At 35.3% G+C, this 26,929-nt stretch overlaps 3 protein-coding genes and 1 pseudogene across 3 annotated transcripts; all 4 read right to left on the reverse strand.

The window, feature by feature from the left end:
- Nucleotides 1-3,531: 3,531 nt before the first annotated feature.
- On the reverse strand, nt 3,532-5,466 carry LOC147384777 (ripening-related protein grip22-like). Its single transcript, XM_086424717.1, has one exon. The coding sequence runs from the start codon at nt 4,409-4,411 to the stop codon at nt 3,770-3,772; it is 642 nt and encodes a 213-aa protein (XP_086280843.1). The 5' UTR covers nt 4,412-5,466; the 3' UTR covers nt 3,532-3,769.
- A 5,239-nt stretch (nt 5,467-10,705) lies between these two features.
- On the reverse strand, nt 10,706-11,545 carry LOC147384778 (kiwellin-like). The gene has a single exon (XM_086426877.1). The coding sequence runs from the start codon at nt 11,497-11,499 to the stop codon at nt 10,876-10,878; it is 624 nt and encodes a 207-aa protein (XP_086283003.1). The 5' UTR covers nt 11,500-11,545; the 3' UTR covers nt 10,706-10,875.
- Nucleotides 11,546-18,547: 7,002 nt separating this feature from the next.
- On the reverse strand, nt 18,548-19,867 carry LOC147384779 (uncharacterized). The gene is made up of 2 exons (XM_086426625.1): nt 18,865-19,867; nt 18,548-18,757 (listed from the first exon to the last, which is right to left on the reverse strand). Exons 1-2 carry the CDS (start codon nt 19,637-19,639, stop codon nt 18,729-18,731), a joined length of 804 nt encoding a protein of 267 aa, XP_086282751.1. The 5' UTR covers nt 19,640-19,867; the 3' UTR covers nt 18,548-18,728.
- Nucleotides 19,868-21,700: 1,833 nt separating this feature from the next.
- LOC147384780 (kiwellin pseudogene) lies at nt 21,701-22,216 on the reverse strand (annotated as a pseudogene).
- Nucleotides 22,217-26,929: the final 4,713 nt, after the last annotated feature.

Genomic DNA, 26,929 nt, shown 5'->3' on the forward strand with positions numbered 1-26,929 from the left:
GTATGCCCAATTTAAAAATTAAACTCATTAACTTGACGTGGCACGCGCTCAAGAGTCTATGAACATTGTGACATGAAATTTTGTAAGCAAAAACAATCACATGCGTATTGAATGGCATCCCAAATTTATAACATTATCCTCATTAGGTTTGACGTGGCACACACTAGAGAGTATGAGCACTTTGACTAGAAATTCTGTGAGAAAAAAATCACTCTTCCCGAAAAGATTCTATTCACAATGCTCACATAATCTAAGATCCACCGATCACATGAGTGCTATGATGAATGCATCCCCTGTTTACAAAATTACACTCTTTAGGTTTGATGTGACACGCACTAGAGAGTTGGTGATCACTATGACAAGAAAGTTTATGAGCAAAAATTCACTCCTTTCTCCTTGTGGTGAAATCAGTGTCTATTATAATGAGGACTCACGTGCTCTGGTTTTGCAGAATATCTACGAAAACCAGCTTCACGAACTCTCATAGAGAGCTGCAGAGACGTCAGTCCAAGATTTCGAAACACCGGCATCCATGCAATCGCATGCCTCGCCGATCGTATCATTTTGACACTCAGAGATAACTCACGACCTTGATTCATCCCAAGATTCTCCCCTATTTTCTCTCTCTCTCTCCCCTACCTGGCTGAAGTCCGACAATAAACTCGTTAAAAAATTTGGGCCTAAAACTGTGGTGCGAGAAAAAGAAAAAATTCTATCAATACTTTGAAACAAAAAAATGCGATTTGAGCACACTATGACCTAAACATCATCTCCTCAAGGACAGTTTGGGGCCCACTGTCCAATGAATTTTATGTTCATTATCGATCAATCTATTTAGATAATCAGTTTGATTGGTAATTTGAGTTCTATAATTTCCATCACGAATTCCATGTACAGTTAAGAGGCCTGGGTCCCACATCTCTCTCTCTCTCTCTCGATTTGTCTTTGGCATTCCACAATATCTGAGGACTTTGACAACGTCCAACATACGCTTTAGATGGGAAAGAAAACAAAATATTCCGAGGAATCCGAGTTGCATGGAATTCGTAGCACGTATTATCATATATTCCAATCTCAGCCGCGTAGTGCGGGTCAAAGGCGTTGGTGAATAGAATTTTCCTTTGGAGAATTTTAAAGGAGCCCCATCCCCCATAGCCCCATTTTCCTCTAGCACCTTGTAGCCCTTCTTCTACGAACAACTAAACATAACCTTTGAACAAATAAAAAAAATATTTTTTTTTATAGGATCCATGACTTTGAAAGGAATCATGATAATCTGACTATCCACGTGACATCTCAATCGATTCCCCCTGACTTGACATGTGTGAGAATCGTAGATCTGTACTCCTTGGCAAACACAACTGCACATCGCCATAAAAAATGCAGTTGTGTGCCTAACGAGTACATATCTATGATTCTAACACATGTCATGGCAGGGGAGTCGATTGAGTATGCCATGTGAGGTAGTTAGCACTACGTGAAAATTGGAAAATTTTACAAAAAAAATTGACGGGCCAAGGCCCACAGATTTTAGAAACTGAATATCGATGGTCTAGGACGGTCGAAATTCTAGATAATCCCTGATTTGACAGTTTAGAGTTGTCGAATTTCTCCTATCCTTTATTAATTTGATAGTTTTGACTTGTCGAAAATAAAAATTTGACAATGAAAAATTCGACGCCAATTTGATCCCTTTGTCTGTAAAATTTTATGAAATTTGACGGCCCAGGACTGTCAAATTTGAGCTTTTTTCCACATTGTGTAGATTATCACGACTCCTTTGAAAATGGAGAACCCTCCAATTTTCAAACACTTTTAAAGGTGTAATATAAGTTTGTGGTTGGTGTGGCACTTTCAAAATCGTCTAAGAGCCCTATAGGAAAGCGGGGTTACAGACAATCCGCTCTCGAAGTTTAAGGTCATTAATGGCAAATTAAGTCAATAAAAGTCACCCAGAGGACAGAGCCACGGAAAAAACTTTAAAGCGGGTATCCTCTTCAAAATTTTGACCCTCTCCATGGGACTGGCATTTTCAAGGAGGTATTCCAATTTTTTGTGGAAATGTAAGGGCCTAAAATAAATTCAAAATGCAATTTGAGATTTTTTGAAAATGGTCTTTAATGCATATATTTTATACATTAAAAAAAAATTAATAAATCTTGAAATTTGGAAATCGGTGTTTCTCTTCCCATCTCACCCGTTCATTGTATCTTAGAAAAGTTCTGGTGGTACACTAGTGAGAATGATCCCTATAAAACCATTCCGAATTTTCCAAGGAATAGCTGAGATGGGAAGAGATACCCTAATGATCCCTAGGAAACATATATTTCCATTCCAGTAGTAATTGGACACTTGAAAATCCAAAATAAAATGATTTGTGTTGCTGCTAATTCAACCAATAAATTGAGGAGAAAACAAATCAACAAACAAAAATACCCTAACTATTTGGATTGGGTCCTGATAATCTCTCACTTCTGTGTACATTCTTTGTACACGCCCTTCATAGAATCGTACAAAACCATAAAGATTTGTCTTTGTGTATCCCAAAACAAAGGATCTACGGTTCTTTGAAGGGAGCATACAAAACAGTAAGTCCGATTATCACGACTGATCATTTGAATTTTAGATTGAGTTGTGAATAATCTAATGCTTTTTTTTTTTTTACCAAATGCTCCATCACAGGACAGTAGATCCTTTGCTTTGGGATACACAAGAAATAGATTTATGATTCTGTAATTGGCAAGTCAGCGAGCATCAGATTATCATTAGTCTTATAGATTTGTATTTGAGTCCTTATTTTACCTTAGTTTTTTGTACAATTTACATTGCAACTGAAAACCCTAAGTTGAAATAAAAAGAATGCTGATAATATGACACGGTTTTGACGCATGCCCTTGATGCTAACTGATGTTTTTTTATCACAGTCCAACAAATGTTTCACATGTGGTGCGAATGACATAAAAAATAGAGAGAGTTTCTCTTTCTTGCCCATTGCCCACCTATTTATTTTTTAGATTTCAAATCTTAAAAAGGGTCGTTTGACCCACATTGATTATGGCATTTACAATCCAACAACACGTGCTTTTAGATTTCATGAAAATATTCATATTCAAAAGAAAAAAAAAATAAAAAAACATTGTTTTTCGAGCTTGATTCCAAGGTATTGAAAATAGACGGCAAGCGAGAACACAAATTTAAAAATAAAATTCAACGGTGAAAAATAATTATTTCATTTATTTATTTTAAAGTTCATTTAATTGTCCTCTACAACTCCATTGCATCTGATCATGCAATTAAAGTTCATTTAATTGTCCTCTACAACTCCATTGCATCTGATCATGTTTTTGAATGTCACAAGGTAATTAGATCAGAAAATTTTCTTTTTTCACTACGGGCAAGAGAGAGAATAGGGCGTTAGCCAAAAACTACATCCTATTATCAAAATTCAAATAAACTTTTTTTGGCATGAGATTGAAGACAAGGGTATTTAGGTAAGTTTCCGTTAGTCTCACATAGAATACCGCAGTCCAGTAGGGCAAATCTTTCATTTGCTTTATTTATTTTTAATTTTAATTATGGAAAGAGCCAGATACAAATGAAAGACAAAGTTTTATCTCCACTTCACATCCAATTCTCACACCACTACTAAACTAACAACCTAGTCTCTCCATTTATTCTAACTATACTATCCAGTGAAACATGGAGCACAGGAGAAACATATCAGACACCACACATTTTCAAAGAAAAGTAAAACGACTCGCGGTGCCAACTAGTTGGCCATGGACCATGTGATGTCGACCCTACCTGTATCTATATCAAGCTCCAAAGCTTGCCATACAGCATCGGAACCATCGACGATGTTGTTGTCGCATGGAGGTTGGCCATCATGCTCTTTGTCACACCCATGCATCGAGTCACACTCATCGACTACCGTAGCAGTTGTAGTCTTTCCATTGTTAGCTGCAATGCTGATCATCTTCCCACATAGGCTCCCACCTTGGTACCACCCAGTAGATAAGGCAACTACACTTTCAGTGTTGTCATGGAAACTCTCATCACACTTTGAGGCGTCCCCACCATCACCACCTTTTTCAAAATTATTATGAGTAAGAATGGCACGTGTGGGAGATGTGATTGGAGGCGAGCACGAGTAAGTTGGGTAGGTTGCGTCTGAGCAAACTAAGTTGCCGGACTGTTGGCATCCATCATCAGCACCATCTAATGAGGAACATGTGTGGGCCCCGACATTGGGATCATCGTTGCATTGGCCATTGATGCAGATGAGTTGACCATAGCAATCGTTTAGGGTTCCACAAGGTCCTCCACAGTTGGATTGGGCAGTTATAAAAGATGGAAGGTTGATGAAGAGGAGGAGGAGAGAAAGAAAGGGTAGAGCTGCATGAGTTGCCATAGTTAGAGAGCAAGATTTGATTAATTAATGCTTGATGTGAGAAATGAGGAGGAAGTGATGGGTATTTATATTGTCTTTCTAAGGAGAATTTTTGAATTTTTTATTATGGAGAATTGTTGACTTTCAATGTAAACCTTGACAGCAAGTTTCCTTGCTTTTGATTTTCTTACAAATGTCATTCCAGCATTTTCCGTTAGAATTTTCATGTAGGCCATATTGGAGAAAACATCGTTGGCAGCTAGTGCAAGTGGGCTTGCCGACTAAGTACTCTTCGGGCTATACATTTGCTCCGTAATTTACTATTATAATAAGAATAATAATTTTCTAACTAGAAAGTCTTTCACTCGGTCAATACTTTGACGTATTATGGACACATAACCATTGACCTGTTTCCTTGGGATAGAAAAATGCAAATCCCCATAAAAGATGTGTATTTGTATATCTTGTAAAAATAAATCTATGATTCCATATCCGTAACACCTCAGTCGGATATTGATCGAGTGAAGACTTTCTAGTTAGAATATTAACACTTTAGAATACTAATGAATGCAGGTAGTCTTGGTACGTGGTTGGATATGCGGTTGACGTGGCAAGGGTACAAAATCACACATATTTTTCCTGTGTGTTTTGATGAAAATTGTAGAGGTGGATTTGAGTTCACCTCGATCTACTCTACAGTTGCTTTCTCTCAAGATACTCCTCATCCTATCAGCACCAGTGTGGTACTTGCTAATGAATCTTCGACGATCAAATTAGAATTTTTTGGTTAATCAGTAATGAACTCTCTAATCTTTCGAACACCTTCCTTCTGAGTCTCCTCCTCTATTTATAGCTTTTTTTGAGGAATCTCTTCAAATAAGGAATCTCGTCGAGATCCCTAATCTTTATGGATCTCCAACAGGGATTCCTTACCTTTAGAAGAGGATATTGAGAAGGGAAAAGATTCTCTCGAACTTTGTTATCTATTCCCTTGATTCTTGGGATTTTTGTTAAAATCAAGGGATCTGAGTTGATTCAAAGCCAATTCAAAAGTCTACCCTACTCAGTTTATATACTAGGCAAAATTGACATTTGAGCTCTACCCTTCAGATGAGCTGGGCATTTTGAGCACCACTTAGGAGAAAATCAATTAGTTTTGATCTCTTATTAATCTAATATCTGGACATATGTACGGCCTAGATGCCTTACCAAATTAACCTTCTACAAAAACTATCAATGGTTCTGTGCCCTTGCTACATCAGTCACATACCCAACCACCTACCAAGACTGTGTGCATTCATCACGACTCTTTTTTGCTCACGGCACCTCAACCATTTGACGAGTGATTGTTTGCTCACAGCCCAACATTATTTTGACATGTGGCGTTGATGACATAAGCAATAATAGAAGAAAAATTCTCTCCTACCCAAAGTAAAAAAAAACACTAAATTTCTTGATAAATATGATCTAATACAACAATGTTGTAGAGGATGAAATTCTATGAATTAAAAAAAAAAAAAAAGGTTATTTTTCATCGTTGTATTTTAATTTTAAATTTGGGTGTTCGGTAAGTGACCATTTTCAACACCATTGATCAAGTTTGAAAAATGTTGCTTTTTTCCAGTTTTTTTAATTTTTTATCATGAGCTTTTTTAATGAAATCTAGAAGGATGTGGTGTTCGATTACTAATATGATAATCCATGTGGATCCCACAATTCTTTTTAAGATTTGAAATCTAAAAGTTAAGATTTCTAGCAGTGGATGTGCGGACAAGAAAGAGAAATTTCTCTCTTATTACTTACGTCATCGACGCCACATGTCAAATGGGTGTTGGTAACAATATATTGATAACAATATAATATAAACAATTAAAAAGAGAAACCAAATTACAAAAACAGGATTAAACAAAGAGAAATTAGGACCAACAAAGGGAAATCAAGAGCACATAGATGATAGATCTTTATGTATACATATATAAACATAGAACGTAGTCTAGGCCGAACTTCTCATGTACCCACCCACCATTGAATCAAAATTTAATGAGGTCCTTTAAAAATGATACGGTATATATTGTTCTGTTGATTATCTTGTTCTTGATCCTTTTTTTTTTTTATCATTATCAATTTTTTTTCCCATTGGCATTGTATTTTTTCGAATTTACAGACATTCAATGATTCATTATTCAAATCTAGTGTTCCATTCTAACTTCACTGGAATTTCCCCTTTTTGTAAGTATATGTAGAACTTATCTATCTGAAGTAATTGTGTGGATGTGAAGTATTTTGGTTAATCTTTAATTGTAAAAAATCGATGAATATGCAAGCATTGGCTATAGTAATAGATTCAAACATGTAAAATATGTTCCAAAGTTAAATATTTTCAATGAAAATGCAGATTTGTGTGCTGATATATTTCAAGTTTTCTCGAACTCTCGTTATGACCAACTGATTAGTTATCAGTATATTAGTGATTAGTATATTATCTGAAAAACAAGTTAATTTAGCCACTAAAATCAAGTTTTCACGTTAGAATTCAAATCAAACATGATCAGAAAAAGAGATCAATCTGATAAGAAAAACTTGAGAATAGTAGATCTCTACAAATTACATAAATCAGATTCCAAATAAAAATAAATTTTCTTACCATAATCAACTTCACTCGGCAAAGAAGACTGAAAATGAGAAAAAAGAAAGATGAAAGAAGGAACTTTGTTTTTGGTAACCAACCTAAATTCTTCATAACTGTAAACTAGATCCAATGGTTTGAGAGAGAGAGAGAGAGAGATTCAATGAAGATCTGCGATTGTTGAAGCTCTATTGAGAATTTCAAATTAGAGTTTGTGGCTCTAATTGGAAGAAACCCTAAAATTATAAATCAGAGATTCAATGGTGGTGTCGAATATGATCAAGAGCTGAAGCTTCTAATGGTGTCACCATGATAGAGAGACTTCAAGAGAAGTTCAGAGAGAGAGATTTGTTACTTACAGGTTTGGATGATGGAGATATGATTTCTCGAACAAATTAGCTGCAGAGATCCACAAATTCAGAAATGGAGGTCAAGGCCACAAGCCTTAATTCAGAGGAGGAGAGCTGGTTAGAAATAAAAAAATTAGTTCAGTCGAGATGATATATATATCGGTTAAATGAGGAACCCTAGATGTTACAGAGAGAACTCGAAATCAAACGAACCTTGTGAGAGAGAGAGAGAGAGAGAGAGAGAGAGAGAGAGAGAGACGATCTCTGGTTCAGAACCAGGGGCGGAGCCAAGATTTTCTTGTAGTGGGGCGAACTATGATTAGTTGTATAGTTGAAGAACTTGAATGGAGGGAGGTGAGGGTGTGGGGGCTAAAAGTGGAGGGAGATGAGGGTGTGGGGGCAAATGGGGAGAGAGGTGAGGGAGTGGGGAGAAATGGGGCATGTAATTAGTTGAAAATATAGTGGTGTCTCAAAGTTTTGTGGGGGCAATTGCCCCCACAGCTCTTTACTAGCTCCGCCCCTGTTCAGAAACACAGAGGCGAGAGCTCCTCGCATAAAGAACCATTGATCGTGAGCTTCAAATGATCGTGCATAGTGGAGAGAATCGAGAGAAGAGGAGAAGACGTTAGGTTTTTATTTATTTTTTAATAATAAAAAATGGCGTGGCAACTGATTCATTAAGTGAGTAACGTGGATACTGTGCCAGGTCAAAACTGTGAGAATCATAGTGCCCAGCCTATGTCACCCCAGCATTACTCAAATGAAAATTAAGTCAATAAAAATCACCCACTAAAGCCATAATATATCACCGGGTCACGATAAATTGACTCGAATATAAATAAATTTGAACTGACCTCAAGATTGGCCTCATTTCAAACTTTTCTATCTCATTTCACACTTTTTTGACATGGATGCGTATAGGAACCCTTGATGTTTTTCATTGAGATACAAGTGAAAAGAATCTATGGTTCTATGCACACCTCCATGCCAGAAAAGTTAGCGCACTACCACTGTTCAGCCTTCGCTTGCTAGGTTCCTTTTGTTCTAACCCCTTCATAGAGCCTTGTATTGTAAGTGGTTTGAACCTGCCCGTAGTGAGCCCCCCACAAAGTTAAATGACGTTGGTGAGCCATATGATGGGAAACTATCTCTTGCGGTTTGGAGAGGACTTGCATGTTACGTTAATTTATTCTTAATTGATCCTAATTCGACATTAGGAGTATATTGATCATACCACAATAACCAAATACTTTTGTCTGTAAATACTACATATTTGATTCCCCATAAATCTATTTTCTTCCTATGAGTTCCAGTATCGATAATAATTTGAGTTCTTAATGTTCCTATGTTATGGTATATTTCTAATTGCCCTAGACATAGTTCCTCCAACCGCCTTTTCTAAATGAACCAAAGCCGATCTGAATTGATCTTGTAGCAGATGTGCTACGAAACGAATAGGTTTATTTTTCAAGTGATTCATATCAACAAATGTATCCATTCCAACATTTATTCCGATCAAATGATCTGAAGTTGCAAATATATCTCGTGGTAACAAAAATTTATTGTTCTGAGGTATATCGAGATTTAGAGTTCGATTCATATTTCATCGATCAATCCTTCCTAATTCTCAACTTTGTTGAAAAACATTAGAAATAATATTCTATTTTGGATTTCTTATTGCTTATGCTGTCAAATCACCGATTATACCCCTGCATACATGGTTACCAGATACCCATGGAGAAGCACATTACAGTACATGTATGCTTCTAGCCGGAATCTTATTAAAAATAGGTGTATGGATGAAATTAGGTCAATCTTGAGGTCATTCAAGCACAACTCCTCAGAAAAAGAAACTCAAAATTCATTCATTGGTGTGGCATGTGCATAAAATCATAGATCTTTTTTTTTTTTTTTTTTTTTTTTTTGGGGGGGGGGGGGGGGGGGGGATACACAACGAAAAAGATATTTGGTTTTGTATTCACTTCAACGAGTGAAATTCGAGTGGCTTTTTTTAATCAATTTATCATTAGTCTATATCAATAGTTCTCTTTCTTCTTTGAGAATTTTTGCTACAAAACATATTCTTTAATGAATGTATTTGATGCAAGAAAAAAAAAGTAGAAAACCTTGAGATATGGAAATCTGTGTTTCTCTTCACAGGCAGTCATTGAATCCTAGCTAGAAAAGGTCTAGTAGCACACTAGTGAATGGGAGAGGTTCTGAGTTTAAAATCAAGAATTTTTAGCATGGGATCGAAGACAAGGGTATTTAGGTTAGTTTTTGCTAAGACTCACATAGAATAACCTACAAGTGTTTGGTGTAATGGCCAAGACCACCGTCCAAAAAGGGAGATAGCCTGAGTTACAACCCCATTGTTGACCACCCCACAGGGGTTTATCCCAGCTTACTTGGAATGTGTTGTTTTTGAGGTATTGCATGTAAATGTGGGATTTGAACGAGATATGGTGTTCTAAGAGTCTAGTTGCCTCTCCTTACTAGTCGGGCCTACAGTCTAGACACCTCATCATTAAAAAAGAGTGATTTAGAGATGCCCCCCCCCCCTCCATTTTACTGAATAGTAGAGATACACCCCTGTGTTTTGAAATTGATGATATGCATCCCTTGACCTTAGTCTTCTAAATAGACTAAGGAAAAAATCTCCAATGCCCTCATCTCAACCTCTAGTGAAAAGTCGAGATATTTTTTTTTCCTTATAACCATTTATCTTCAAACTCTCCAACTTTCATGGTATAGTATATTTACTCAACTTTATCTTCAATTCATCTTTTTGTACATAGAACTAACCCTTTACATAAAACCTAAGATTTTTCTACCAAAAATCCCGACATTTTCAATTTCCCCAATAATCTTTATTTGTTTTATCTTCCCAAAACAAGTTATCTTCAAGCTCTTCAATCTGGTAACTGTAAGCTATTCAACCTTATTTTAATCCATCATTTCTACCTTGTCTTCTTTGTACAAAACCGTAGATTTTTCAATCCAAAATTTCATAATTTTATTCTTCTTCAAGAATTCTATCTTGCCTTGAGATTTGAAAGTTGCAGACTTGACATAAATAAAATCTTGAGATAGTTAATGAGGGTTATAAAATTTATCCAATAAGATTGAATATGATTGGTTTTTAGAAGAAAAATCTGGGTTTTATTAGAGGTTAAAGTTGAGGGTGTCCAAGTCTTTTCCCCTTAGTCTATGTACAAGACTGAGGTCAAGGGATACATGTCATCATTTTCAAAATATAGGGGGTATCTATAATATTTAGTAAAACATGAGGGGTATGTCTAAATCACCCAAAATAAAATCATGAATACAACTGTCAAGTAGGGCGAACCTTTCATTTGCTTTTATTTAAATCATGGAAAGAGCCAACCATACATGAAAAAAAAAAGGTTATTTTTTTTCTCCACCTCACATCCAATTCTTATAGTAGTACAAAACTAAACTAGTTGGTCTCTCCATTTATTCTAATTATACTACCTAGTGATGTCCACCTAGGCCATGGACCATGTGATGTCCACCACACCCACATTTATATCTAGTCCTAAAGCGTTCCACACAGCATTGGAACCATCAACGATGTTGTTAGCGCATGGACCTTGGTAGGCATGCTCAGCGTCGCACCCGTTCCTCGAGTCACACTCATCAACTACCTTAGCAGTTGTAGTCCTTCCATTGTTAGCTCTTATTTTGATCATCTTCCCACATCTGCTGCCACCTGCATACCATCCAGTGGACAAGGCAACTACACGTTCAGTGTTCTCATGGTAACTATTATCACACGCTGAAGGGCCCCCACCATCACCACCTTTTCTAAAATCATTATTTGTAAGACGGGCACGTGTGGAAGGTGTGACTGGCGGTGAGCATGTGTAAGTTGGATGGGTTTCGCCTCCTTTGCAAGTTAGAGTGCCGGACGGTTTGCATCCACCATCTGGTGAGGAGCATGTGTGGGTCCCAACGTCAGGATCATCGTTGCATTTGCCATTGATGCAGATGAGTTGACCAGAGCAATCGTCTAGGGTTCGACAAGGTCCTCCACAGTTGGAGATGGAAATTGTAAGAGAAGGAAGGATGATGAGGAGAAGAGAAAGAAAGGGTAGAGCTGCATAAGCCATAGTTAGAGAACAAGATTTGCTAGGTTGTTTAATGTGAGAAATGAGGAGGAAATGACGGGTACTTATATTGTCTTTATAAGTTGATTTTAAGAATTTTCTATCGTGGAGAATACTCAACTTTCAAAGTAAACCTTGAGAATGAATTTCCTTGCTTTTAATTTTCCTACTAATAGGATGTAATAGGCGCCCGTGCATGTTAGATCCTTTTCAGGTGGGCCCATACTCAAGAATACATTGCCCTGCCAGCAAGTGCTAGTGGACTTGACTTGAGTTTACTTGACTAAGTCCCCTTGGCATTTATATTTGATCCCTAGTTTACGATTAACTAGACTTATGTTTCTAGTTTATGAAGTCGGTAGGTTCAAATTTTGATCCAGAATTTATGATAAGTCATTATGATGTATTTTCAAGTTTACCTTCGACAGCTCAGTCTAATGATCCAATGGTAATTCATTCTCTCTGTTACTGCAATGGGGCACAGATGTGATACCTATAAAAAATTCTCTGATATTCAAGTTAATTACAAAAAGTAAATAATTACTTTCACTCACTCTCTCTCTCTCCAATATTTTTCCATGAAAAAAAGTCCCTTCCTCTAAGACTTTGCTCCCTCTTTATAGGTTCAACCCTTAACCATCCCCCCCTTTATCTTGTAACCTAGAGGGATTCAAGTCTTTTTCCCTCAAATCGCGGGGAATAATTAACGGAAAATGGTTATAAAAATGGAAGTAATAGGGGATATACTCGGTTCTACTTTTGCTAAGTTAAGCTGAATGCGCTTTTAGGTACCACTAATCTAAGGTCTATTCAGTCTTTACCCCTTTCCAGATTTGGACCCTTGAAGGTTCAGATCAAATTCTACTTTTTTCCTCTCCAGTCACTTTTCAAGGAACAAGTTTGTAGGGATAGGAAACAATATTTAAATGTTTTTATATAAAATAAATAAGAAATGAAGATTGTACTAATATTCTTAAAATCTATCGAGAATATTAATTGAAGATGTTTCTAGCAATTACACTCCATAGATTGTTAAAAAGGAGGGGTCCTTTAATCCCAGTATATCAATCCAAAACAAAATAGCCTTCAAGGAAATCATACATGTTCACTATTTGATTGTGGAAGAAATTGTCAAAGAAAATCTTTCAAAGATTCTCCTTGTGGAAGAATTGAACCTCCGCGTTTAGGTATTTGACTTGGGATTAGTGGTACATGCTTTCGTGTCTAATTATCAAAAGACAAGTTAGGAAGAGACATAAATGCAAGCTACCCAAGGAATTGGTCAGCTTTTTGCAAATTTGCAAAACAACATAGCAACGAAAATTGAATAAGGGAACTGGGAGCCTAAGTTCTCACTTTTGGGTTTCACATGGGTTCAACCACATGGTAAAATCCCAAAATACATCCACATAAGTGGAAAAAAACCCATATAATATTTTATAATCAAAATCAACAATATGCATGGGCAGATTTGAGCTCTCTATGATCCAAACATCGATCATCTCCTCTAGGACAATTTTGGCGCACCAATGTTCAATGAATGTTGATCCATCATTGGATCAAACAGCTTATACTTAGATAATTAGTCTAATTATTGATGATTTTTAATTTGAATTCTATAAGTTCTATCACAAGCTCCATGCATGTACAGTTATCAGGCTCGGGTCCTCTCTCTCTTTCTCTCTCTCCACGATTTTTTATTGGCATTCCTCAATATTTTTGGACTTCAATAGTGTCTTAACTTTTCTTTCTTGGTGCTAAATTCACTAGTGTCTAACCTACAATTGAGCTGGAAGAGAAAACAAAGATTCCTAGGGATCCAAGTTGCGCATTGACTTCATGGGACTTACCATAATATCTTCCCATCTCATCCTTTGGCATATCAAAGTTGTTGGAGATTTAGAAATTTTAAGGTCATTAAGTGCAAATTAAGTCAATAAAAATCACCCACTAGAACCATACTATATTACCATTTCTCTTCCTTACTTGAGAATTTTTCCCATAGAAAATGTTCTTTAATGATTGAGACGCGATACAATACAATGTACTGTTTGTAAAGCAAAATACGATGTCTACTTGGCAAGTATTTATTGGAGAACAAACACATTGGGATGCATGCTATATAGAGAAACGGCTTGGCTATAGGAACCCAATGTGTCTTAAACTCAAACCTAGGGATGTATATTCAAGTATACCCAAACCAAACCAAACCAAAATTTCAGGTTTCGTTTGGATAAGGCTAAAATCAAGACCGACCCTAAATTTTTAGGTTTGGTTTTGGTCTGAGCTTAACATCGAAAGGTTGGAGTTGAAATCGAGACCGGACCAATTTTTCAAGTATTCTTTGATTTCGAGTTTGGTCTGGGCTTAAGTAGAACCGAAATTTAAATATTTGAATTTGAAATATTTTTAAACAAAAGTAGTTCCAAGGGAATCAAACTAAAGATGTGGCAGAACCACCATGTGTCACCAGCTCGTTAAGTTAGCATTTGTATTAAAAGTAATAAAACTAAACATATTATAATAATTGGATTTTTGGTTCGATTCGGATTCGATCAGATTTTCTGAGGTGGAAGGGGGCAATAATGGCAAATTTGTTTATTCACAATTAAAATCTGTCACAATAGCTCACTAGTATATAGAATTTGAAATCCCCCCCCCCCCCCCCCCCCCCTCTCTCTCTCTCTCTCTCTCTCTCTCTCTCTAGTGCAGGACTCTGGCTCAATGGCCGATTTAGTCAAAAGGCATTCATAAGCTATATCTTCCTATGGCATATACCTGTAAGATCGTTAATTGCCTGCATCTGCCCTTGCTTGGTCCACAAATTATTTTATGTAAATATGGATTCCCGGTCCAGCTCATCTCTCATCTGAAAAAAAACTCTCCTGCAAGTTCAAGGCTGGCAGTAGCAGTTGCAGGTAATCCCTTCGATTCCCTTCCTTTAGAAAGAGTAGTTGCCCCGCCCCTGCACCAGTGACAGCAATCCTGTATATGGCAGAGGAGGAGATATTCTGTATACGGGCCCATACTAAACACAAAAACACCAATCTTTTTTTAGAAGTGTGGTTCAAGCTGAACACCGCCACATTCTTTATTGGAACGGAACCGAAAAAATTGTTTCATTCATACAATCATACAAATATGGAGTACAGGAAGAGGAGTCCAGTGTAAGTGTACAAGGCTGAAACCTTAAACTAATATTTATAATAACCAAGATCCTCCATGTCAAATCATCGAGATAATGTAAACAAATCTACGGAAACATACCTGGATTCATAACAACCAATCACTGTTTCGAGTCGAGCAGTTGGACTTCCAAATCAACACGTTCTTTCTTTGTTGGTCTCCTTCTTATCTTATTCTGATTTTTCTCTCTGTATCTCTCTGTTGATGGGAAGTCAGAAAGAATTGAATCTTGAACGTGTGATTTGGGGACCATAACTGCCATAAATAGATAACTGAATCCTTGTTATCTTTTGGTATTGCCATTTCAGCTCATCATAAAGATGGAAAATACCCTTAAGTCTCTACACATTAAAGGCCCACACCCTATCAAATACATTAAAGCCCAAAACCTTAGTAAACCACTTTTTAAATGGGCTTAAATATATATAACAGTCCACAATACATTATCATTCACACATAAGCCCAATGTTGGATTAAGGTTCCAACAATCTCCCACTTGGGCTATATGTGTAACTTTATAATTATGCATTGTATAAAATAAATAACCGTATGAGCTCAACTTTGCTGTTATTACCGAAATGTATCTATATTCAATCCGGTCCATTAATCATACCAACATAGGATCAAAGCAGCCTTCGTTACATTTGTCGTAACTCGACTCATCAATGGTCACGTATGCCGATATAACTAAATGACATGGATCATGATGTGGATGTGTAGCATGGAAATTTCATGCAATGTGATCTTAACATACGTATTTCCAACTGGTCCAATCTTAAACCATAGTGAGATCAAACATTACCAAAATCAAAGTGTAAATAAAACCAAAACTTTATTTCTACAGAAAATAACCTTAAAGTATCTATAAACTGAAATAACTGAAAATATGTCTATATATCATAGAAACATATAAATTACAAACTCCCACTAAAATTCCATATCCTCAAATGACATGACACCCATACGAGCAGTGTGTTCATGAAACACGTTGGGTGGCAATCCCTTAGTAAGCGGATCCGCAACCATGGAGTTTGTACCAATGTGTTCTATAGACACTTGTCCACTTTGAACTCTTTCCTTGACAACTAGGAACTTGATGTCTATAGGTTTTGACTTCGTCGAGCTCCTGTTGTTAGTGGAATACAACACTGTTGACTTATTGTCACAAAATAACTTGAGTGGTCTTTCTATACCATTCACTATGCGCAGCCCCGTGACAAAATTTCGTAGTCATATTCCGTGATTTGACGCCTCATAACATGCTATGAACTCTGTTGCCATGGTAGAAGGGGCTATAAGAGACTGTTTAACACTCTTCCATGAGATAGCACCTCTAGCTAGCAGGTAAACATAGCCTGACGTAGATTTTAAACTATCTTGGCATCCAGCAAAATCAGAGTCAGCATACCCAACGATCTCAAGCTGATCCGACCTCCGATATGTGAGCATGTAGTCTTTTGTTCATCTGTAAATATCGCAAGACCCGTTTGACTGCCTTCCAATGGTCTATTCCTGGATTACTTAAATATCTGCCCAACATCCCAACAACGTACGCAATATCCGGACGTGTACAAACCTGAGCATACATTAGATTCCCTACTGCTGATGCATAAGGAATCTTTTGCATTTCTTTTTGCTCAAAATCATTCTTGGGGCACTGACTGAGATTAAACTTATCTCCCTTAGCCACATGGGTGTTACCTGGTTTGTAATTTTGCATGTCATATCTCTTGAGAACCTTTTTAATATAATTCTTTTGTGATAATCCAATAATACCCCTAGAGCGATCCCGATGTATCTGTATACCTAATACAAAAGAGGCTTCACCAAAATCTTTCATCTCAAAATTCTTAGCTAGAAATTTCTTGATTTTGTGCAATAAGCCTATATCGTTGCTGGCAAGCAAAATGTCATCAACATACAAAACCAGAAAAATGTATTTGTTCCCACAAAACTTATGGTATATGCAATCATCAACTAAATTCATCTCAAAATCGAATGAGATGATCACTTGATGAAACTTGAAATACCATTGTCGAGATGCTTGCTTAAGTCCATAGATGGATTTATTAAGTTTGCAAACCATATTATTAGGGTTTTCCAATACAAAGTTCTCTAGTTGCATCATATATATCGTTTCATCAATGTCACCATTGAGAAACGCTGTCTTTACATCCATCTGATGTAACTCAAAATCGAAATATGCCACCAATGTCATTATAGTCCTGAAAGAGTCTTTTGAAGAAACTAGAGAGAAAGTCTCTTTATAATCAATGCCTTCTTTTTGTGTAAAGCCTTTTGCGACAAGACGGGCCTTGTACTTCTCCACAGTACCTTTCGAATCCTTCTTGGTCTTAAATATCCATTTGCAACCAATAGGTTTCGTATCTTTTGGTAATGGAACAAGATTCCACACGTCATTTCTTTCATAAATTTAATCTCCTCATTCATGGCATCAATCCATTTATGAGAGTTAGAACTTTCCATGGCTTGACGGAAGTTGATCGGATCATCTTCCATCATTCCAATATCATTCTCTTGTTCTTGGAGAAATACAATGTAATCATCTGGCACTGCACTTCTCCTTTCTCTAATGGATCTCCTTAGAGGCATAGGTTCTTGAGGTGGTAGAGTTTGTTCTTTTGGATCTTCTGGAACAATTCCTTGAATGGAAGGTTCTTCTACATTGTCTTGATTTATTGTGTCATGTACAAAGTCAGGAATGAGATCCTGATCAATGCCAATGGCACCTGTGGAAATATCAACATATTCCTCTTCAAAGACAAAATCCCTATCTTTATCTCCTCCCGCAAACTCAACATCCTCAAAGAACCGGGCATTTCCTGATTCGAAAATCGACTTAGTCGTGGGATCATAAAACTTGTAGCCCCTAGATCTTTCAGAGTATCCAATAAAATAGCAACTTACCGTCCTTGAGTCCAGTTTCTTTTCATTAGGCCTATAAGGTCTTGCCTCAGCTGGACATCCCCAAACGTGCAAGTGTTTTAAGCTAGGCTTCTTGCCTGTCCAAAGTTCATAAGGGGTTTTGGTAGTCGCTTTAGTTGGAACCCTGTTCAGGATATATGCTGCAGTCTTAAGTGCTTCTCCCCAGAGTGATGTTGGTAAGGTAGAATGACAAATCATACTCCTTACCATGTCCTTAAGCGTCCTGTTTCGTCTTTCAGCAACACCATTCATAGTGGGCGAACCCGACATAGTGTACTGTGGGACGATACCGCATTCTTCTAGGAACTTAGCAAACGGTCCTGGACGTTGTTCACCTGAACCGTCAAATCTACCATAGTACTCACCACCACGATCAGATCTGACGTTTTTGATCCTTTTGCTGAGTTGGTTCTCAACTTCAGCCTTATAAGTTTTGAACACATCCAACGACTGTGACTTTTCATGAATGAGATATATATAGCCATATCTTGAAAAATCGTCTATAAATGTCATAAAATATTGTTGACCATTCCAAGCAACCGCAGGGAATGGCCCACAAATATCTGTATGTATAAGTTCTAAGACTTCCAAAGTCCTATTGGCTACAAATCTCCTTTTATTGGTTTGTTTCCCCTTTATACAGTTAATACAAACATCAAAATTTGTAAAATCTAAAGGGTCTAGAATTTCGTCTAACACAAGTTTTTCTATTCTCCGTCTGGAGATATGGCCTAATCTCTTGTGCCATAATGCGGCCGAATTCTCATTGGTTAATTTTCTCTTTATACCTCGTGTATTTAATTGCAGGGATTCATTAAATGAAGCAATTGTATCAATTAAATAAAGATTATCATAACCTGATACGAACCGAACCTACCAATTTTGAATCATAAAACAAACTAAATTTTCCATTCCCAAATGAACAAGAATAACCAGATTTGTCCAAAGTAGAAATAGAAATTAAATTCCGTCTAAAAGACGGTACAATAAATGTTTCATTAAGATTCAAATAAAATCCAGTTTTTAACAATAATCGAAAGTTTCCTATTGCTTCAACTTCAACCGTCTTGCCATCACCCACATATATGTATCGTTCACTATCATTTGGTTTTCGGCAACTCAGGCAACCCTGCATAGACACACTGATGTGAGTTGTTGCACCAGAATCTATCCACCACGTGTGTCTAGGTACCGAAGTTAAATTAACCTCAGAACAAACCAAATTAAGAAGCATACCTTTCTTAGCACGCCATGCGTGATAGTTGGTGCAATGCTTCTTCTTATGCCCTTCAGCACCACAGAAGAAACAACCAGTACCTATCGGTTCATCCTGTTTCTTTTGTTGTTTCTTTTGAGGTGTTGTATTTGCAGCTTCCTTACCCTTTTTCCTTTTCTTTCCCTTGTCCTTGTCCTTAGAGGTTGAGGCCAGGTGAGCACTCTCTGTCTTATCTTGTTTCAGCCTTTCCTCTTCCTGAACACAGTGTGAGATGAGCTCATTCAGAGACCAAGTCTCTTTCTGACAGTTGTAACTCACCTTAAACTGGCTAAACTGTGCTGGAAGGGATATCAGAACTAGATACACCAACAAGTTCTCAGAGAGTTCTAGCTTAAGTGCTTTCAGTTTGAAAGCAAGATGAGACATCTCCATGATGTACTCCCTGATATTGCCTTTACCCCTATATCTCATTGAGATTAGACTTATCAAGAGCATACCTATCTCAGCCTTTTCATTCTTGACAAACCTTTTTTCAATATCCATAAGGAACTCCTTAGCCGTAGTGATCTTGTCAAACATTGTACCCCTAAATGCTTCCGGAATGGCCTTCTTCATGACCATCATACACATGCGATTTGATTTCTCCCACCTTTCCACATCCCTCTTTTCTTCAGAGGTACTCTTATCCGTAAGAGGTGTAGGATGATCAACCCTTAGTGCAAGGTCAAGATCCATGACTCCGAGAACTATCAAGAGGTTCTCTTGCCATGACTTGAAGTTAGTGCCATTTAACATAGGAATAGAGTTGATGTGGCAGTAATATTAGCAGGATTATTTAAAGCTGAATCAGAGAACAACCACCAAACAAAACAAGCTTACATAAGTCTCAAAATCAAAAGTAATTATAAATTCAAATAAAGGTAAATCCCATCTCAAGATACCAGGTACTCCATTAATATGCTGTCTTTGGACAAGAAAATATTAACTTGTGAGTGATATCTTGGTGCAATAATCAAATAGTGACAATAAGAACATGTCGAAAAATAAATCTTCCTTTAGGCCGATTTATTGGTCACATATAAAAAAAAATTAATAATCATCACGTGTTTATTATTACAGGTGCATATGTAAATTCTATTAAATATTGTCCTTCCTTCCTTTGGGCCGGTCAATATTCACATAATTTACATGGCTGCAACCGTTTATATTCCAAAACAAATTAATTTCCACAAGAGAGATCACTTTGGTGACATGTTGTTTTAATTAATTCATCTCAAAATATATATATAAAACATACCAATATTCGAATTTAATCAAAACTGGATCCATAAAAAAAATACATAATAAACAAACTGATTTAACCAAAAGAATATAAATATATAAACTGAAACTAGAAAATCTGAATCTGAAAATCATAAATGGGGAAACTAGAACAATATTAATAAACAAAAAATTCTTAATTAAAAAAAAAACTGAATCCAAAAGCCTAAATTTGAATCCATAGAAGTTGATTCAAAACATTGAATATATGCTCACAGCAAAATTCCAAAAATATATATATATATATAAAACAAAATCTAATTTTATGAAACATAAATCAAACTTGATTCTCAATGGATTAACATGAAGAAGGCTCTGATACCACTTGTAAGTGTACAAGGCTGAACCTTAAACTAATATTTATAATAACCAAGATCCTCCATGTCAAATCATCGAGATAATGTAAACAAATCTGCGGAAACATACTTGGATCCATAGCAACCAATCACTGTTTAGAGTCGAGCAATTGGACTTCCAAATCAACACGTTCTTTCTTTGTTGGTCTCCTTCTTATCTTATTCTGATTTTTCTCTCTATATCTCTCTGTTGATGGGAAGTCAGAAAGAATTGAATCTTGAACGTGTGATTTGGGGACCATAACTATCATAAATAGATAACTGAATCCTTGTTATCTTTTGGTATTTCCATCTCAGCCCATCATAAAGATGGAAAATACCCTTAAGTCTCTACACATTAAAGGCCCACACCCTATCAAATACATTAAAGCCCAAAACCTTAGTAGACCACTTTTTAAATGGGCTTAAATATATATAACAGTCCACAATACATTATCATTCACACATAAGCCCAATGTTGGATTAAGGTTCCAACACCCAGAACTAAGATAAAATAGCATATATTAAGAGCTACTGAGCTAGAGGTATAAATCTATCACCATGAGCCAACCGGGTTGAGCGAGTCCAATACGGAAGGCAGCTAATCCAACATTGCAACACACACGCCTCTTCCTAAAAATAAAGACTCAAATAGAATAGTACAGTCAAGTGGGTGCATATCCTCTGTAGGGCTACCTTCCTGTAGCTCCCTCCGCTCTTACCAACGGTTGAAAGCTTGCCATAGAATCAAGAAAAAGAAATCTGTACGTTTAAATTTGAGAGAACAATGACCGTTCTTTTTCAAATGTTTGATCAAGCACTAAAAAAAGGTTTTTTATGTTATTTTATTTTTTTAAATCTGATCTAAACATTGAAACCAAGAAGCCTGGGCTGTTATTTTTTACTCAATGTAGTGTTTTATATACTCTAGAAGAAGAGCTACAGGAAAGTAGTGCTACAGAGGATCCGTTCCCCAGTCAAGTAGGGCAAACATTTCATTTGCTTTTACTTAATCATGGAAGAAGAAGCCAATCATACATGGGAAAAAAAAAAAAAAATTATCCATGTCACATCCATCCAACTTCCAAATACTACAAAACTAAACTAGTTGGTCTCTCCATTTATTCTAACTATACTATCTATGAAAAACGGACTACAGCAGAAACATAACAAACACCACCAATTTTGTGGGGGATCTCACCTAGGCCATGGACCATGTGATGTTCACCATACCCAAGTTTATATCAAGCCTCAAAGCGTGCCACACGGCATTGGAACCATGAACGATGTTGTTGGCGCATGGAGCATGGTATGCATGCTCCGCATCACACCTGTGCCTCGAGTCACACTCATCGACCACCTTAGCAATTGTAGCCCTTCCATTTTTAGCTTTTATTTTGATCATATTTCCGCATCAGCTGCCATGTGCATACCATCCAGTGGACAAAGCAACTATATGTTCAGTGTTCGCATTATGGTATTTATTATCACACTCTGAAGGGCCTCCACCATAACTACCTTGGCCAAAATCATTAAGAGTAAGACGGGCATGTGTGGAAGGTATGACTGGAGGGAACCACTTGTAAGTTGGGTATGTTTTGCCTCCTTTGCAAGTTAGAGTGCTGGATGGTTTGCATCCACCACCTGATAGGGCAGTTATAAGAGAAGGAAGGATGATGAAGAGAAGAGAAAGAAAAGGTTGAGCTGCATGAGCCATAGTAAAAGAACAAGATTCGGTTAGTTGTTTGATGTGAGAAATGATGAGGGAGTGATGGGTATATGAATAATTTACCAAAACGGTAGAGTTTTTGAAATTATTTACCAAAACGGTACACTATTCAAAATATTTCCGAAAACGGTAAAAATATTTCCGAAAACGGTAATTTTACCGTTTTCGGAATTAATTTTTTTTACCAAAATGGTAAAAACAGTAAAATATATTTTTTTATACCGAAAATACCCTTTTTTTGTTTTACATATGTATTTATAATTTAAAACTTAAAAAAATGAAAATCCAAATAAAAAAATTCACTGTCTTTCGGTAATCCAACAATCATATGTATTTACAATTTTTTTTTTTACCGAAATCAATTTTATTTTCGTAATTTTAGTCAAAAAATAAAAAGGGTATTTTCGGTATAAAAAAATACATTTTACTGTTTTTACCGTTTTGGTAAAAAAAATTAATTCCGAAAACTGTAAAATTACCGTTTTCGGAAATATTTTGAATAGTGTACCGTTTTGGTAAATAAACGAAAAATTGTGCATGTTTTGATAAATCTGCCTATTTATATTGTATTCTTGAGGAGATATTTGGAATTTTTTATTATGAAGAATAGTCAAAGTCACAATCACGACAGTCAAGGGATTTATGTTCAGAGATCAAGATAAACCAAGGGATTGGCCTAGTGGCAAGCCAAGAAACTTGATACCTTACTCCTCAATGAGGGTAGGTCAAGTGTTCCAAACCCCACAAAGCAATGAATTCCTTGGGGTCACAATGAATTCATTGGGGCCAGCGTCCACGGTCTGGTTGACCCTCAAACTCAATCAATTGCATGTAGGTTTTTTCAATAGGGCGGTACATGTGACCATGGAATTAGTCTCATACAAAGGGTGGGGATGCCCACGATAAGATAATAATAATAATAATTCAATGATCAAGACAAGTGAGAAATAACATAAATGCTATTTGAGGAGCCGGTTTACCTGTTAAAGTTAGTTAAGAAATTTGTATGCTAAGCTGATGAACCAATGGCAGGTTGCCACATGTATTAAAGAAGCAAGACTGATTGGTTGGTGGCATGGAGAGAGAATTTATGGACGTTTAAGGAGATCAGATTTTAAGTGCCTTTTTAATACACATGGCAACCTGACATTGGTTCATCAGCTTAGCACGAGAATTTCTTAACAACAAATTCGTACTCGATTAATAGTGTTGGGAGTGGATCCTCTGTAGCGAGTTTTCCCTGTAACACCTTGTAGGGTTTTTTTAACGGTTAGGAGAATACCAAGTCAGCTAAAAAGAAAAAACAAATCATTGAAAATTTGTTTAATATTGAAGGTTCAGTGACCATCCATTTTAAATGTGTTGGATCATCACAGATTTTTTTTATTGAATCAGATCTAAGACCTAAACAGTACTAGAGGGCCGTGGTGTTATATTTTTTCTTACTTTATTAGTTTCTGCACTGTGGATAAAGTGCTACAGGGAAAACTTGCTACGTAGGATCTGCTCCCAATAGTGTTGGTATCAAATAGTGTAAGTAATAAATTTATTGATTTTGGCTCCTCAATCCCTGCAAATTCCATATCCTTTGTCAATTTTGAAAAAAACTTTAAAGCGGGCAGCCAACTGCAAAATTTTGAAAGAATCCTTTTCCTTGGATTACACATAGCCTCTTCAAGTAGGTATCCCCAATTATTGATGAAAAATGGGGATGTGAATTAAATACGATAAGTCATAATGGGAACAGGTTTCATCAAAATTTTGAAGTGGGTTGCCCACTTCAAAGTCAGAAGTGTCAATTTTGAAGTCATAATGGGAACAGGTTTCATCAAAATTTTGAAGTGGGTTGCCCACTTCAAAGTCAGAAGTGTCAATTTTGGAAAGAATTAGTCGACTACCTTCTTTTCTAAATGAGAGAGATTCTCTCTTATTCCTGACACGTCGTAATTTGTTGGCTTAAAACCTTCCCAATTTTAGTTGCAACCCTACGTGCATCCCTTTACCCAATGTTTTCAGTATAATAAATTAGAGGGATGATTATCTCGAGTCAACTACCCAATAGATTTCTTTCCTTGGATATTGTAGTCGGGAATTAATTTTATGCCGTTACAAAGATGTATTTATGAAAAATCGAAATAGCAAAGATAATATAATCGCACAAAACATGAGGATTTACAAGTTTATAAACCTGGAGATCCTACCCCTACAAATCTCACTTGAAAGGAAAATAACAAAAACAACTATGTTGAATGTGATTGAAATTGTCAAAGAAAATCTTTTAAAGACTCCTTGTGAAAGAATTGAACCTCCAATTTTAAGTCTTTGACTTGGAGATTATTCTTAAATGCTTTTATTTGAAGTCATCAAAAGACAAGTTAAGAAGAGACATAAATGTTACCTAAGGAATCGGTCTACCATTTAGCAAAATAACAGGGAAAATGGAATTGAATAAGAGAATGGGTCAGTCTACCCTTGCTAGGGAACGGATTTGTAATGCCATGAAGTTTTATTACATAAATCGAGGAATTAAGTCAACTATATTGACCTATTTTCTTTTTAAATTTTAAAAAATATATATTAAAAATAAATCTTGATATTATCGATCTAAAATAAGGATTTGCTAAAAGGAGAATTTAACAAATGAAATGTATAATTCAAAGAACCTTACGATGATTATGATCGAAGAATTAAAATATTTAGTTAAAGTAGATAAAATTCAAAATTTTATAGGAAGTTTTTTTGATCAAATGAACATTATCATTGAATTCAAAAATATCAAAAAACATAGTTTTGACTGCCAACATGCTTAAATCCAATTTTAATATGATAAGTTAGGAAAATATTAATTTTATTAAGAAAACTTAGGATGTAAGGGATATTATTGTCAATAGAAAAAATCTGTAAGGAATTTCGAAAATTCGAGTTACACAGTTCGAATTGGTCTAATGTAATGGATATAACAGAAAAAAAAAATATGAAAAAAATATTATTTTATTATTTTATTATTATTAAAATATTAAAATAATTTTTTATTATAAAATTGGATTTAATTATAATTATTTATATAAGAGGGATAGATTTGAAATCACTAAGTGTGTTAAAGAGGTGAGGTGTAATTAATATAAATATAAATATTATTATATTATATTATATTATATTATATTATATTATATTATAATATATTATAAGTTATAAATGTGTTAACATATTATATAACAAAGTTTATTCATTTTATATATTATTATATATTATAATCTTAGTTCATGTTCTTCATTTCCCACGAGAGAGAAGTAGAGAAAAAGACGAGTGGATTTTGATAGTGGATTCGTTTACATTACCTTCGATCGGGATTTAAACATGTTTCAAGCATGAACTAAGATTTGACACTGAAGAACAAAATATCTACAATTTCGAGATTTACTTAATCACTAAAATATTTTGTCGAATCACTAAGAAAATTAGTTAGAAAAATCATTTTAATGTCATAGGGACGGGTAAAACTCAATTGTAAAGATAAGAAACTTATAATTTCAAATTCGTAATATAGTTTTCAATGAAACCTATTTTAGTTCAATTTTGATAGTTAGTTTTAAATTTATTATGATTTAAATTCAAAATCTATGCATCGAATTGTAAAATAATTTGTTTTATATCTTTTCTTGAATATTTTAATATTGTGAAATAAAAATAAATGAATTTTGATAAGTGTAACTAGAAAATTAATTTGTTTAACAAATTGATTTTTATAATAATTTTCGTAGAGTATTCATTTTAAAAATAGTTAAAACGTCTTATTTTGAAAGTGTATTTTTATTGGATAATATTCTATTAAAAAATAATCAATGTTTAAATTTAAATGAAATCAAGAATGAAAGTTTCGATTGATTAGAATCGAGAATGGGATTCTCGACTGTATGTGTTTGTGTTGAGAAATTTTCAAATTTATAGTATTTTTAAATACTGTGCAGTAGAACATGGGATACAATTATGATAGTAACCGTATTATGGTGTACATAGATGTTTACTGTTTTATGATTTACTATTGTTGATATACTACTGCGTGTTTATAATTCGAGAATACTTAGAAAGATCATCACACTTGCAAATTTATTTTGATTTATTTCAAATGTATGTATATATATATATATATATATTATTCATTAAAAGGATAATAAATACTTATACGATTAATCGGTAGCTCTTTCAAAAAATAACAAATTAATTTAGAATAATAGGAATTTGAAATTCTTTCTACTAGTATGGGATACCATTTGAAAATACTATTGTATCTATTATTCGAGATATTATTATCTTATCTTTATTCGAAAATAACAAATTATACTATAAATATGATTTATATATGACTAGATTAATTGAGGACACATGCATACCACAGAATAACAATGAAGTTTATAATAATCAAATGATTGATCTTTGTTAAGGATTAACGACCAACTTGAGTTGAAAAAAAACGATCAATCAATTATGATAAATTGTCAAATCGACCATAAAATCAGGAACCAATGGTGAGTTCTACATTGGTTAAATATTGGAGTATTGATATACAAATCGGTACTTTTGTATCAATCATGTACCTCGTTATTCTTATCAAGTATATTATCAATATTGATATTTTTATGATATGTTTATATTTCATTTGTTTTATTATTAGATGAAAATATTTTATTATTATTTTATTAA

Source organism: Akebia trifoliata, chromosome 15 (assembly GCF_017979445.1).
Source record: "Akebia trifoliata isolate Shusen 1 chromosome 15, ASM1797944v1, whole genome shotgun sequence".
Taxonomy (NCBI): domain Eukaryota; kingdom Viridiplantae; phylum Streptophyta; class Magnoliopsida; order Ranunculales; family Lardizabalaceae; genus Akebia; species Akebia trifoliata.

Bases quoted from the DNA above. Each gene is read 5' to 3' on its own strand.
- LOC147384777 (XM_086424717.1), bottom strand. From the start codon at position 4,411: ATGGCAACTCATGCAGCTCTACCCTTTCTTTCTCTCCTCCTCCTCTTC.
- LOC147384778 (XM_086426877.1), bottom strand. From the start codon at position 11,499: ATGGCTTATGCAGCTCTACCCTTTCTTTCTCTTCTCCTCATCATCCTT.
- LOC147384779 (XM_086426625.1), bottom strand. From the start codon at position 19,639: ATGTTAAATGGCACTAACTTCAAGTCATGGCAAGAGAACCTCTTGATA. The intron at 18,758-18,864 runs GTATGCTTCTTA...GTGTCTATGCAG, and splicing joins CGCATGGCGTGCTAAGAAAG to GGTTGCCTGAGTTGCCGAAA.